The sequence below is a fragment of the Tursiops truncatus genome, chromosome 17, assembly GCF_011762595.2.
Source record: "Tursiops truncatus isolate mTurTru1 chromosome 17, mTurTru1.mat.Y, whole genome shotgun sequence".
In the NCBI taxonomy this organism is placed as follows: domain Eukaryota; kingdom Metazoa; phylum Chordata; class Mammalia; order Artiodactyla; family Delphinidae; genus Tursiops; species Tursiops truncatus.
In genome coordinates this window covers 63,471,154-63,484,529 of record NC_047050.1, presented here as the reverse complement: position 1 = coordinate 63,484,529, position 13,376 = coordinate 63,471,154, and the positions used below count along the sequence as shown (strand labels likewise).

General features: G+C 44.3%; 2 protein-coding genes across 10 annotated transcripts in view; one reads left to right on the top strand and one right to left on the bottom strand.

Moving 5' to 3' along the window:
* Nucleotides 1–4,104, top strand: part of MTSS1 (MTSS I-BAR domain containing 1) — a 165,232-nt gene extending 161,128 nt beyond the window's left edge. For all 8 annotated transcript variants that reach the window (XM_073794726.1, XM_073794727.1, XM_073794728.1 and 5 more), the window contains one exon: nucleotides 1,190–4,104. In XM_073794726.1, coding sequence (XP_073650827.1) covers nucleotides 1,190–1,890 — 701 coding nt within the window. In that variant the 3' untranslated portion in view covers nucleotides 1,891–4,104. The remainder of the gene's footprint in view (nucleotides 1–1,189) is intronic.
* Nucleotides 4,105–4,867: 763 nt separating this feature from the next.
* Nucleotides 4,868–13,363, bottom strand: NDUFB9 (NADH:ubiquinone oxidoreductase subunit B9). Of its 2 annotated transcripts, none has more exons than XM_004324189.4 (4): nucleotides 13,206–13,363; nucleotides 10,047–10,239; nucleotides 9,372–9,485; nucleotides 4,868–5,092 (listed from the first exon to the last, which is right to left on the bottom strand). In XM_004324189.4, the coding sequence occupies exons 1-4, from the start codon at nucleotides 13,304–13,306 to the stop codon at nucleotides 4,961–4,963; spliced, it is 540 nt and encodes a 179-aa protein (XP_004324237.1). In that variant the 5' UTR covers nucleotides 13,307–13,363; the 3' UTR covers nucleotides 4,868–4,960. The 2 variants fall into 2 exon arrangements, with proteins under 2 accessions (XP_004324237.1, XP_073650345.1); XM_073794244.1 differs by lacking the exon at nucleotides 13,206–13,363 and adding an exon at nucleotides 11,097–11,216.
* Between the last annotated feature and the right edge of the window lie 13 nt (nucleotides 13,364–13,376).

Genomic DNA, 13,376 nt, shown 5'->3' with positions numbered 1-13,376 from the left:
CATCAGGGTTACAGGGATGTCCCAATTTGAAGGCAGACAGATGCTGTTAATGATAACATCATTTGTGTTTGGCACTTTGTACCAAGCACTTCCTTTATTTTCCCATTAATTCTTCACAATCGTTTATGTCACAAGTCTGTTTATCCCCATTTTACATACATGGAGACTGAGGCCCAAGTTCACACAATAAGCAGCAGAGCTGGAGTTTGAGTCGAAGGTCTGTCAGAGTCTGAAGCCCAAACTCCAGCCAAATTCTCTATGAACTTGCCTCCCTCACCGCCCTCCCCAGCACACACACACACAAGCCAGCAAGATGGCAGGCCAGCCGCTAGGAAAGATCTATGAGAGCTGACCAAGCCTGTCAGCAGTCCTTCAGTCCAAGTCTCTAGGACAGTGGGTCTCGGTGGAGGGCCACTTTGCTGCCCAGGGGACATTTGGCAACGGCTAGAGACATTTTTAATGGTCACAACTGGAGGGCGTGCTGCTGGCATCTGGTAGATGGCCAGGGATGCTGCTGACCACCCCCTCATACAGCACACAGCTTCACCCCACCACACAGAACTTACCCGAACGTCAGAGCGCTGCTCTTCAGAAACGAGCTCTATGATGTTCAGTCTGTATGCTTCCCCCTCCCACGTGACCCCATTTTTGGAGAGAAAGTGAGCACCCCTCACCGATGGAACCTGTCTCTGCCTTGTTTTCGGAGACTCGTTACCAGTAGCTCCATTGCTTTTCTAGCCCTCGCCTAACGAGTTGATCATGAGGGAGGTAGTGAGGTCTGTGATGGTCTGTGTGGGGCTTGTCTCTCAAGTCAAATTCCGGGCTGGAGGGCTTGTAGAGGTTATTTCCTCTTGCCACCCCCTTTATTCCTCCCAGAGGTGCTCAGAGGTAGCCTCGCTGCGGCCTGGCGGTTTTGCATTCTTCACCGCTCAGCGGTGTTTGAGTGCGGGCCTGCTGTGTCCAGCGCTGCTCTTGGTGCTGAGCGTTCCCTTGGTGAACGAAACGACGGTCCCTGTCAGGGAGTTCTTAGATGGTGAGGGCTGCTAAGCCTGGCCCGGAAACCCCGGAAGGCTTGGGATGAGATTGCGGGTGAAGTACCTGGCCTCTGGGGCCCTTTGTCCGCCCAACACAAAAGAATCAAAGAGCACAGCCACTGCCTCGGCGATTTCTAATCGGATCCTATGATCAGTTTCAGATTACGATTATTTCTCTGTAAGTGGTGACCAGGAGGCAGATCAGCAGGAGTTCGACAAATCCTCCACCATTCCGAGAAACAGCGACATCAGCCAGTCCTACCGACGGATGTTCCAAGCGAAGCGCCCAGCCTCAACTGCTGGCCTCCCCACCACCCTCGGACCTGCTATGGTCACCCCAGGGGTTGCAACCATCCGACGGACCCCTTCTACCAAGCCTTCTGTCCGCCGGGGGACCATAGGAGCTGGTCCCATCCCCATCAAAACACCTGTGATCCCTGTCAAGACCCCTACCGTCCCAGACCTCCCTGGGGTGTTGTCAGCCCCTCCAGATGGGCCCGAGGAGCGGGGTGAGCACAGCCCCGAGTCGCCGTCCGTGGGTGAGGGCCCCCAGGGTGGCACCAGCATGCCCTCCTCAATGTGGAGCGGCCAAGCCTCCGTCAACCCTCCTCTTCCAGGCCCGAAGCCGAGCATCCCCGAGGAGCACAGACAAGCAATTCCAGAAAGCGAGGCCGAAGACCAGGAAAGGGATCCCCCAAGTGCCACTGCCTCCCCAGGCCAGATTCCAGAGAGTGACCCTGCAGACCTGAGCCCAAGGGATGCCCCGCAAGGAGAAGACATGCTGAACGCCATCCGCAGGGGCGTGAAACTGAAGAAGACCACGACAAACGACCGCTCAGCCCCGCGCTTCACTTAGGCTCTCTTAGGCTCACAAGAAATGCTGCCAGTGGGGAACGAACTGTCTAATTAATAGACCTAGTTTGTCTTGATCCATTCCAATCTGTAATCAAACAAAAGATTTTGTAGGCAACTCAGAACACAGCTCTTTTGAAAGTACTCGACACCTTTAGATAAGAATTAAAAGCAACATATGTAACTGACATAACCTTGATCTTTTAATTTGTAAATATTGAGTTTTCTTTCTGCACATTTTAATCTTAAGTTTCCCTTTTGATTTTTCTGAAGGTGCCAAATTCCATTTTTTACAAGTCTTTGTAAAATTTTAAATGCATAATAAGGGGGGGAGGTCGGGCAGGGGAACCACGAAGTAGTAATTTCAGAAAAAAGGATAACTATACTTAGCTTTTTTTCTTTTCTTTTCTTTCCTGCAAGCTTTTGTAGATGCATTGTAGTAGTCTGGCTTAGACACAAATTCAAGTTAGTGTAATGTACAAACAAAATGGGTAAGGGGTAAAAATCCTTATTCAAGTATACTACATTTGGAATGAGGAAAGCGGGAGTCAGCTGATGCGCAACATTAGGAGTGAGGGAACTCTGGAAATGGTAGAGGCTGTGTTGGGACTGGGGGGAGGGTCGCGGGAGGGGCACACTGTCAACACAGCCGATCCTGTTACATTTAACAGTAGCCTCGTAGGTTGAATTTCTAGTAGCTTCATGGTAAATGCATCCGAATAAGCCACACTGGGTTGCAGTGTTTGTTTCTGCAGGGTGTTTAAGGACTTCCTTTCTCCCACGATCGCTCCTGACCGCACACAGCACCCACCTCCAGTCCCGTGCATGCTGCCGCCACCGGGTAGACATAGAACCCCCCACTTCAGTTACCTGTCTGTTAGTTATACCCACTTTCACTGAATCCAAACACATCCAGAAGGGTAAGGCAGTTTTAAAAATGTGAAAACATTTAAAAATGATTGATAGCAGGGAATTCTTAGATATAGCAAATGCCTTTTACTTAACTGTGCCTAGCAGGCTGGGCGCGTTGAAAAGCCCAAATATTTTGGAAAAACTGGAGCGGATTTAACAAGGGTAACCAGCTTGGAGTCTGGCAACTTGCCAATGTGTTTACCAGTCTGGAGGCTTGTTTTTCTTATCTTCTTTTAAATAATGGCAGTTAATTGGCTTCACACTAAACATCGGAGAGAGGAGGATTTATTTCTGTCACTGGGAATCTGACCACCATACTGTCCCTTTTTTTTTGTATTCTAGGCAGTGTTTTTTGGAATGGATTTCTGTCTTTTCTAAGTGAAAGTTAAATTTGTTACAATGCCCATCCCCTAAAGCCAGCAGAGATGTGTAGATTTAAAGGGACCACGTTTGAGGAATGCAATGGTGTTTAAAAAAGCCAGCCCCTTCGGGTCAGTTGAAAGTGCTCGTTTGGGACCGAACCTCTCAAGGAATAGGAGCCTGGTGGGTCCTGCAGATCTCTGTTGGCTCCAATCTTCAATTACATAATCTTTTGCTTTAATACATAACTGCACTGGATGTGAAAGAAACGTACCTGTATAGTCAGTGTTCTCTATATTAACATTTAACACTGCTGTGATTGCTCAAAAACATTTTATGTTACGGCTTTCAAGCAAAGGCATGATTATTAGAAATTGTTTAAGCTTTTTTTCTTTGAAAAACAAGCTCCACTTACAGAATATAAGCAACAGTAGTGCCTGTGGTTTAGCCCACCAATCTTGATGACTAAAAGTAGCTGATGCATTGTGCATATGATGCTTGAGATGGTTTTTGCAAAAGCAGAAATCACTGCAAGGTAATTACGATAGATAAAAGTGGTATTTTAAACCTTTCAAATAAATGGATGTAACTGTACCTTGGTACAGCTTTTCACTTGTTTAGTTTTTAAACGTTAGTATAATCTGAATAAATTTAATATAAAATGTTGCCAAATTCAATGTAGAAAGAATGTGACAAAACGCCTTGGGTAGTTCTGTTTGTGTTTTTGCATATTGTAAAAGCAGTGTCACAGCTAAAAATAAAGAAATCATTTCTAAAGGTAAATTATTGTGGTTTAGTTGCTAGTTTGTACTGAGAGTTGACCTCTCCCTGTGCAGTTTTTTGTTCTAAACTTGTATAAATAACAATTGTGTAACGTGTCTCCCTTTTACCTTGTATCAGTTGCTTCAGCCTACATTATAAATAAAGAACCACTAGAAAAAAAAAAGCCCTGCATTTCAAGTCTTATTAAAATTCAGGTGGAGGTCTTAGTGAAGTGTTAGAAAATGGACTGAGACTCAGATTGAGCTTAGTTAGAAAGATGACAACATCATTTTTGTGCATTTTAAGAACACTAGTTGCCTGAACAGTGAGTTACCAAGAACTAAAACTAGCTGGGCTTGGTTGAGCTTTAAAAATGGCTTTACCCTTAAAAAAAGAAACTTCAAACATTTAGAGTTCTGCTACCCTTACCTTTGTGTCTGCAGACAATCCAAGCTACGGTAGAGGGAGCAAAGCTGGAAAACTGCCTCCAAAGTAAGTGTCACCAAAGTGTCATCTACATTGGATGCCATCAAACTCCACTCCTGAGAACCCCGTGAACTCCATGCTTATTTGCTGAATGCGTGCTTCTTAGAGTAGTCCTTTAATCAGAGCTAAAATTCCATTAGTGGAATCTAGAAAACAGAAAAGGTATCTTATGTCCTCAGTACTGGCGTGCCTCTTCTTGGCTTCTTATGCCCTCCAGTCACCATAGCTAGTTTAAGCCTTCAACTCAAGTTTGTTCAACTAAATCTTCAGAGTAAACCTTGTATCTGGTTCTGCTGCAGTTTTCCCTCGATTGCATGTGTTATCAATATGACTTAATGGGGAAGAACAGAATACATCTGACTACGTTTCAGGTACTTTTCTTTATATGCACAACTGCTAAGAAAACGACAGTGGCCCAGTCACCTGGCATCATGTTACTCTTCAGAAGAACACGTCAGTCATAACCATATGGAGTTATTTTATTAGGGCAAGTGTATGTCCTGTAACTTATTTCACTTGCGAGCGTGACTGGTGAGGCATCTTCCTCTCTTTCTCTACATGGGCTGCTCCCGGGGCCTGGTCACAACATGCCACCACAGTGGGGGCAAATCACCTTCCTTTCGGGCTGGGGGCAAAGCTTCAGTTCTGGGACCACCAAGCGGGGTTTCCTCCTGCAGCTGCTTAACCTAGAAGGGGGGGTAAGGAAGGAACAATTAGAAAAGGAGTTGAACTGACTGTCCAATCTCTCTGCTACAGGGAAGTGTCGGCATTGTTTCTACTGTGTCACATGGCACACCCTGATCCTCACTACTGAAAAGTGTTGTTTGTATATACCTGCATTATCTTTTTTTTTTAATGTAGTGTCCTTGTCTCTTGTAACATTCTTTATTTTAAAGTCTATTTTATCTGATATGAGTATTGCTACTCCAGCTTTTGATTTCCATTTGCATGGAATATCTTTTCCCATCCCTTCACTTTCAGTCTGTATGTGTCCCTAGGTCTGAAGTGGATCTCTTGTAGACAGCATATATGTGGGTCTTGTTTTTGTATCCATTCAGCAAGCCTGTGTCTTTTGGTTGGAGCATTTAATCCATTCACATTTAAGGTAATTATCAATATGTATGTTCCTATGACCATTTTCTTAATTGTTTGGGGTTTGTTTTTGTAGATCCTTTTCTTCTCTTGTGTTTCCCACTTAACAGAAGTTCCTTTAGCATTTGTTGTAGAGCTGGTTTGGTGGTGCTGAATTCTCTTAGCTTTTGCTTGTCTGTAAAGCTTTTGATTTCTCCTTCGAATCTGAATGAGAGCCTTGCCGGGCAGAGTAATCTTGGTTGTAGGTTCTTCCCTTTCATCACTTTAAGTATATCATGCCACTCCCTTCTGGCTTGTAGAGTTTCTGCTGAGAAATCAGCTGTTAACCTTATGGGAGTTCCCTTGTATGTTATTTTTCGTTTTTCCCTTGCTGCTTTCAATAATTTTTCTTTGTCTTTAATTTTTGCCAATTTGATTACTATGTGTCTTGGCGTGTTTCTCCTTGGGTTTATCCTGTATGGGACTCGCTGTACTTCCTGGACTTGGGTGGCTATTTCCTTTTCCATGTATGGAAGTTTTCGACTATAATCTCTTCAAATATTTTCTCTGGTCCCTTCTCTCTCTCTTCTCCTTCTGGGACCCCTATAATGCGAATGTTGTTGCATTTAATGTTGTCCCAGAGGTCTCTTAGGCTGTCTTCATTTCTTTTCATTCTTTCTTTCTTTCTTCTGTTCCACAGCACTGAATCCCACCATTTTGTCTTCCAGGTCCCTTATCCGTTCTTCTGCCTCCATTATTCTGCTATTGATTCCTTCTAGTGTAGTTTTCATTTCAGTTATTGTATTGTTCATCTCTGTTTGTTCTTTAATTCTTCTAGGTCATTGTTAAACACTTCTTGCATCTTCTCGATCTTTGCCTCCATTGTTTTTCCAAGGTCCTGGATCATCTTCACTATCATTATTCTGAATTCTTTTTCTGGAAGGTTGCCTATCTCCACTTCATTTAGTTGTTTTTCTGGGGTTTTATCTTGTTCCTTCATCTGGTACACAGCCCTCTGCCTTTTCATCTTGTCATCTTTCTGTAAATGTGGTTTTTGTTCCACAGGCTGCAGGATTGTAGTTCTTCTTGCTTCTACTCTCTGCCCTCCGGTGGATGAGGCTATCTTAAGAGGCTTGATGGGAGGGACTCTATAACTGCATTATCTTTATGCCCACATTTTAACTCGGACACAAAAGCTGTTCTCCTTAAATGTTTTCCCATTCTTAAAACAGCAATGCTGAGAACAAACCCTCCTACCCCACCTCTTACTCATTAAGCAAAACCCTGACAATTACCATTCCAATTCCCCCTTGTTATGGTTCCCCCACCTCTTCCCCCCAAAAATGTTTATTTTTGTGTCTCAGCTAAGAGGTCTCCAAAAGCACTATTAAGAAGCTTCAATTTGAATACATTAGGGATGTTAATTTAAAAGCCCCCCAAATAGCAATGAGGACAAGAAATAACATGAAATCACAGGTACAAGTGTGCTCAGTTCTGCCCCCACTGCCCAGCTACCCCTTTTCCAGCGATCTCCAAGACCATCACTGTCCTAATAGAGGAGGAGACCTAAGACACCCACTTTCCAGATCCATGATTTTTTGAAGCTTCCTCCAAAAAAACCAACTCTGGATTGTGGCTAATCTGAGCCTCAAGCACATGTGCTGTTTAATAATGTCAAAGAGACGGAACTGGTAAAGGAGGAATGTTTTGGGGAGAAGTGGATATCACAGTGACCACCTGCAGGATGAATCTGCTGCTCTCCATGAATCAATATGCCTTGAGTTCCAAGATGCTGACATACTTCTTAGAAAACACTGCCCTCCTTGGTCACAAAATCATGAATTTAAGTAACCCACTATCCAACCAGTGTCCCCTTCCAGCTCATTTGCTTAAATGCCCCCTTGAAAATAGTTCTTGAAACTCACAGATGCTGCCAGTTCACAGGTCCTCACACCCCACTTGCCCTTCTTTCTGCAGCAGCCTCTCTGTCTACTTCCCTCCTTTATCCAGCTAGATTCCATCACGACAATCACTCCCTCTCAAATAAGTTCCTCGTCACTCTTGACAGTGGACAACCACACCGTCTACCTTCAAACCTGCAACCATACAGCTCAGTATTGCTAAAAAGAAAAAAAAATACTGGAACAAACTGGTGTCACAACATGTTAATTATTCCCAACTTCACATGGGCCTTCACCACCACATGGCAATCTTACTACTATTCTCCAGCAAGCTCATCCTCTGCCCACAATTATCACACCTTTTCCACATTCTCCAAACATGCTTTGCCCACTTCCTGGCTTTTCCTGACTTCACTTAAAAAAGAGAAGCCATCACATCGAAGTCTGTCATTTCCCCATCATCAAAACTTCTAACCCAAATGTATTTATACACATCTTTTGTCCAATTAGAATGGAGGAAGAATCCCTTCTCCTTCCAAAGGCCCCCACACATGCTTGGGATCCCACCCCTCTTCTCAAAAACTTTCCTCTCTTCAGCACTACCAATTTCTCCCTCACCCCAGATCTAATCAGCATATACGCATCATTTATCTTAAAAGAAAGTAATCCCCCAGCCTCCAGTTACTGCCCCATTTCTTCGTTCTCCTCAGGAAATCTTCTCAAGAGTCATCACTCCCTCCTGTTTACTCTTCCTCACCTTCTGATCAGTCTTCGTGTGATAGAAATGGCTCTAATCAAGGCCACTAATGCCCTTCCTGTAGCCAAAACCTTTGGATGTTATTTCTAGTACTCACTCTATTCCATCAAATCAAAGATGACTTGGCCCCAGCCATTCTTGTTTATTTTTTTTTGGCCATGTGGCACAGCATGTGGGATCTTAGTTCCCCCACCAGGGATCGAACCCATGTCCCATGCAGTGGAAGTGCAGAGTCTTAACCACTGGGCTGACAGGGAAATCCCCCGGCCATTCCTGAAACACTTTCTCTTGGATCTAAGGATCTCAAACATTTCTGTGGCTTTCCCTCCACTTCCTTTATGGGGGAGAGGGCACCCAGAAGAGACCCTCATTCTGTGCCTTTTAAAACAACTGATAACTCCCACATTTCTATTTTGAGCTCAAATCTCTCCTTTGAGTTGAGTTCCAGATTCGTACATCCAAAGTTACCCTCTGACACCTGCACCTGATGTCTCACAGGATTCTCAAATTTAACATTTGTAAATTTAACATTTAAAACTGAACACTTGATTGTCCCTTTGATATCTGTTTTTTCCCCTCTTCCTTATCTCAACAAACACCACAACCATCCTCCAGATGTTGAAGTTTAAAACCTGGAAATCATTCTTGATTCTTCCCTGTCCTTCACTACCCACCACCCCCACCCCCCATCCAATCCCTCTTCACATCCCTGCAGACAATATCCTGAATTTACTTCCTTCCATATCCACTGCATCCACCCTAGTGCTAGTTGCCATAATCCTTGGACTAATCTACTGCAATAACCCCAAACTGGTCTCGCCAATTCTCCACTTGCCCTCTCCAATATATTTTTCACACTACAGCAAGATTGACTTTTTTAAAATATAAATCAGACATCATGAGTGGAAAAATACCCAAGGTGCTGGTGGAGAAGGTTAAGGGACTGTAGGGCAGAGCAAGGTCAGGCAGAGGACTATGGAGGGGAAGGAGGGAAGAAGCAAAATCAGAGAACAGAAAAGCCAGAAGACCAGGGAACACATTTTAACCTATTTCTAAGATGGCTGTAAATGTTACATTTAACACACTTGAAAGAGAAAGTACATCTGAGAGGCAAGGGGCCAGAGTAACTGTCGGAGCTGGAATCTGGACCTCTGCACGTGGGGAACCAAACCTCAGCTCCTTCCAGGTGTTGACCATGTGGGCCAAACTACATGGTAAAACACAGGCAAGACTCACCTCTCGCTCCCAGCTTTCTCTCCGCAGTTTCTTCCACTGCTCTCTCTTGGCAAAGTAATCAGGATACATTGCCTTCTCGGAAGGATGCCAGTTATCTAAGCACCACTCGGGAACCTGTCAGGAGAGGAAATCACGGCGTCATTCCACAGGACACATTTACATGTCAAGGGTAGGGCCTGCTCAAGAGACAGAAGACAAAAATCAAGGTGCATTTTTATAACCATTCCAAGTATCAGACTGTTTCTGACACTAAGCAAAACAGCAGAGGACCGAGACAAAGGAGAATGCCTTAGAGTGAAACAGCCTAGGGATGAAAAACAGCAAGGTCAGTCCAAAGAGAACTGGCATCATTCCTCCCCTACCTGAGTTCTCTAAAGATCCAACGTGGCTGTATGTTATTTGGAAATATCATTTAGAATACTAAGCACCAATTGAAATTGGTTAACTTTAAGGTCCAAAAATGAGTTATTTACCAATTCCTTTAGCACTTTGCTTTGCCAGAAAGTTTACTGCAAGACCTTGGCACTGAATTGGGAAAGAAAAGTCGTGATGGCATCTGGGAGAGAGAAAACTGACACTAACTGTCAGGAAAGAAATGTCCTAGCTGCCCCTAAAAGGGCAAGTGGTTTCCAAGGCTGAGGTTCGGGATTTGAGACACCTGTGGTCCTCACCTACCTTGTAACACTCGTATCTCTCATAGGAGGTACCCCCAGGAGACTCAGGGAAGATGTATGGCTGAGGATGCTGACAGTGCCAGAACTCTTCCTCTGCCTCCCTCAGCAGCTGGGTGGCCTTCACCATGTCCTTTTCATCCTTATGTTCATCAAACCGAGCTCTCATCAAACAAGCAAAGTACCGGTACTTGTCCCTTAAACCAAAATGATTTTGGAGATTAGAAATGGTATCTACTCAATTAGGCAGTATCACTGTCTGACAAGAGGCAGTACTTCCACTAACACCTTTCAGGTGAGTAGCGTGACTTCCCAGCCCCTCCCTGGACCCTGTCAATGGAGCAGCCACATCATTACGACGGCTTCCCTGACAGACCCCAAACACCAGCAACAAAAAGCTACTGTATTACTGATAAATACAACCTAACCCCTTTCCCTTGTCTCCTCTATCGCCTCTGTAGGCTCATTCAACATTCATTCAATGACAACTTACTGCATTTCCTCCTACCTGGTGCTAGGCACTGTGCTAAATTCTGGAGACACAAAGATGTAGAAGGCACGTATTACTGATACATGGTGCAAAGAGTGTTGCTCAAATCAGACAGACCTGGGTTTCAATTCTGACTGACACTAGCTGCCTGACCTTAGGCAAGTTTTGGTCAGGTTCTAGAAGAAACCATGGGCAGAGATCATTTACGGGGCTTTAAAATTTTTTTTTATTTTTTATTGTAGTTGATTTACAATGTTGTGTTAGTTTCTGGTGTACAGCAAAGTGATTCCGTTATACATAGATATATATACTTTTTCATTATAGTTTATCATAAGATATTAAATAATTGTTCCCTGTGCTATACAGTAGGACCCTGTTGTTTAGTTTATATACAGTAGTCTGTATCTGCTAATCCCAAACTCCTAATTAATCCCTCCCCCCAATTTCCCCTTTGGTAACCATAAATTTTTCTTTGTGAGTCTGTTTCTGTTTTGTAATTCAGTTCATTTGTACCTTATTTTAGATTCCACATATAAGTGATATTTATCTTTCCGTTTGACTTACTTCACTTAATATATAATCTCTAGGTCCATCCATGTTGCTGCAAGTGGCATTATTTCATTCTTTTTTATGGCTCAGTAGTAATGGGGCTTTGATAATCCAGGCCACAGATGACAAGGGCTTGAAGCAGGCAACAGTGATGGATGGTGACAAGAGAAAAACATTTAGACTACAAAGTTACAAGAGTAGGCTATGGAGTCAGATAGCTTAAGACTGTTTCAGCTCTGCAGTTCCTAGCTGTGTAACCTAGGGTAAATTATTTAAAGTCTTTAGGCCATGGGTTCCTCCTCCATAAAAGAGTTAATAACAGTATCTATATCTTAGGGTTGTCCTAAAGATTGGATAAGCTAAAACATATCAGCACACTTCAGACAGTGCTTGGTACATCCTTGGTGCCCAACGTAAGCTACGAACATTATTACACTGGGGAGAGAATTTACAAAAATCAGTGTCCAACGGCATACAAGTATGTATGTTGTTGGCAGAGGGGTAAGTAGGGAGTACTTGAAAATAATGCTAAGACTTAAAGCTGAGTGACTGTATTACTAGTAATGCCATTGGCTGAGGCAGGGAATTTGGGAAGAGAATCAAAATGAGGTAGTGAAAAGAAAAATACGTTCAGTTTTAGAGAACTGTAGGTAATCTAGCAAACAGCTGGAAATACAGCTCTACAGACAAGTGAGCATAGGTGGTAACTCAAGTCCCAGCGTTAGATGAGGCTGCCCAAAGTATACACAGCAATGACCAAGGGCCTAGGATGGACCCACACAGAACAAATAGCACTATGAGGGCAAATGGAAGGAAAAAAATCAGGCAAGTACTGAGAAAAGATGTCAGTGAGATTTAAAGAAATGACGAGTCAGTGTTGTCACAGTAACTACTTTTATCCTTTCCTCCAATATTAATATTCTCAGATGTAGTTCAACAATACCTGAATGCCTGATGGCTTGACTTCCTTCATCTTTATGAAAGATAATTCTGTATGTTATCTGTTTGTTTATATGTCCATCTTCCTCATTAATCCATAAATTGCTACAGCTGAGAAAGAAGCCTTATTAACTTTTGTCAACCACCACAGAACCTGAATTGCAAATTTTCAGATGAATAAAAGAATTAGGGAAGTAACTAACCCTACAGCCTTGAACCTGGCCATCTTCCTGCCTAGCAAAGAGAAGTAGGTCAATGACTTTACAATAATCCCAAATATACAATCTGGGCTTCCAGGATCCTCTCCACAACTCTTCCGGATGCACTCAGTTTCCCATTGTTTAGAGGTTTTTCTCAGAAGCCCTTCTCCTGACACTAGGTTTTAGGATTCTGCTAAGGGCACGGAGGCCTGGCATTCATACATCTTGGGTTGTCACCCCACCATGCATTGCATCTAGATCACGAAAACCTATATGTTTTAAGACTGTGTTCTAAGACTAGTCCCAGATGGACAGAGGGAGGAAAGAAGTAGAGAATTATGTGGGAGGTAAAGAATTCGGTGGGATGTGAAGCTAATGAAAAGGACTGAATGAAGCTAAAAAGAGAAAAGCTGATGGGAGGGGTGATGATGATGTTTTGGAGTTAAGACACCTGAGTTGTAATCCTGGCTCGGCCACTTAACCAGCTGCTGGGCCTTGAGCAAGTCAGTCTCTTGCCTCTTATTTTAGCCTCTTATTTTCTCATGTATAAAATAAGGCTAAATAATCCCTAACACCCAGAGTTGTGAGAACTAAAGAAAATAACGCATTTATGATTACTGCCAGTACCAGGAACGAGAAAGTCACGAAGGAAGCTATTATTTAGTGAGCGCTGGAGGCATGACCATTTCCATGTTTGGCACTTCCTTTCTCTTAATCGTCATGCAACCCTCTGCGCTGGGTCCCGCGTCCGTTTTCCTGATTAGAAAACTGAGGCCCGGGCCAGATAAACAAGTCTTCAAAGTGTCCCAGATGTGGGCGACGAAACCTGCATTCGAACCCGGGTCTAGGGGAGGGCTCCACGGGGCAAGGGGCCGCCTTCCCACCCCGTCCCAGAAGTCCTTGAGCCGCTCGGTCCCCAGAGCCTCTCAGCCTCTGTGGCGGTCCCCGGGGTCACCTCCCCGCGCCCTGGGTCCCCCTCGCCCACCTGTGGATGCACCACGACTCCAGGTGGCGCAGCGCCCGCTTATAAAGCCGCAGCACCTTCTGCTGGTGGGTCAGGTAGGCAGCCGGCACCGAGAGCGCCATAACTACCACTTCACCTTCAGCGGCCGCGGGGTATGCCGGGAAGCCGGACGCCGGCGGCGAGGGGGCGGGG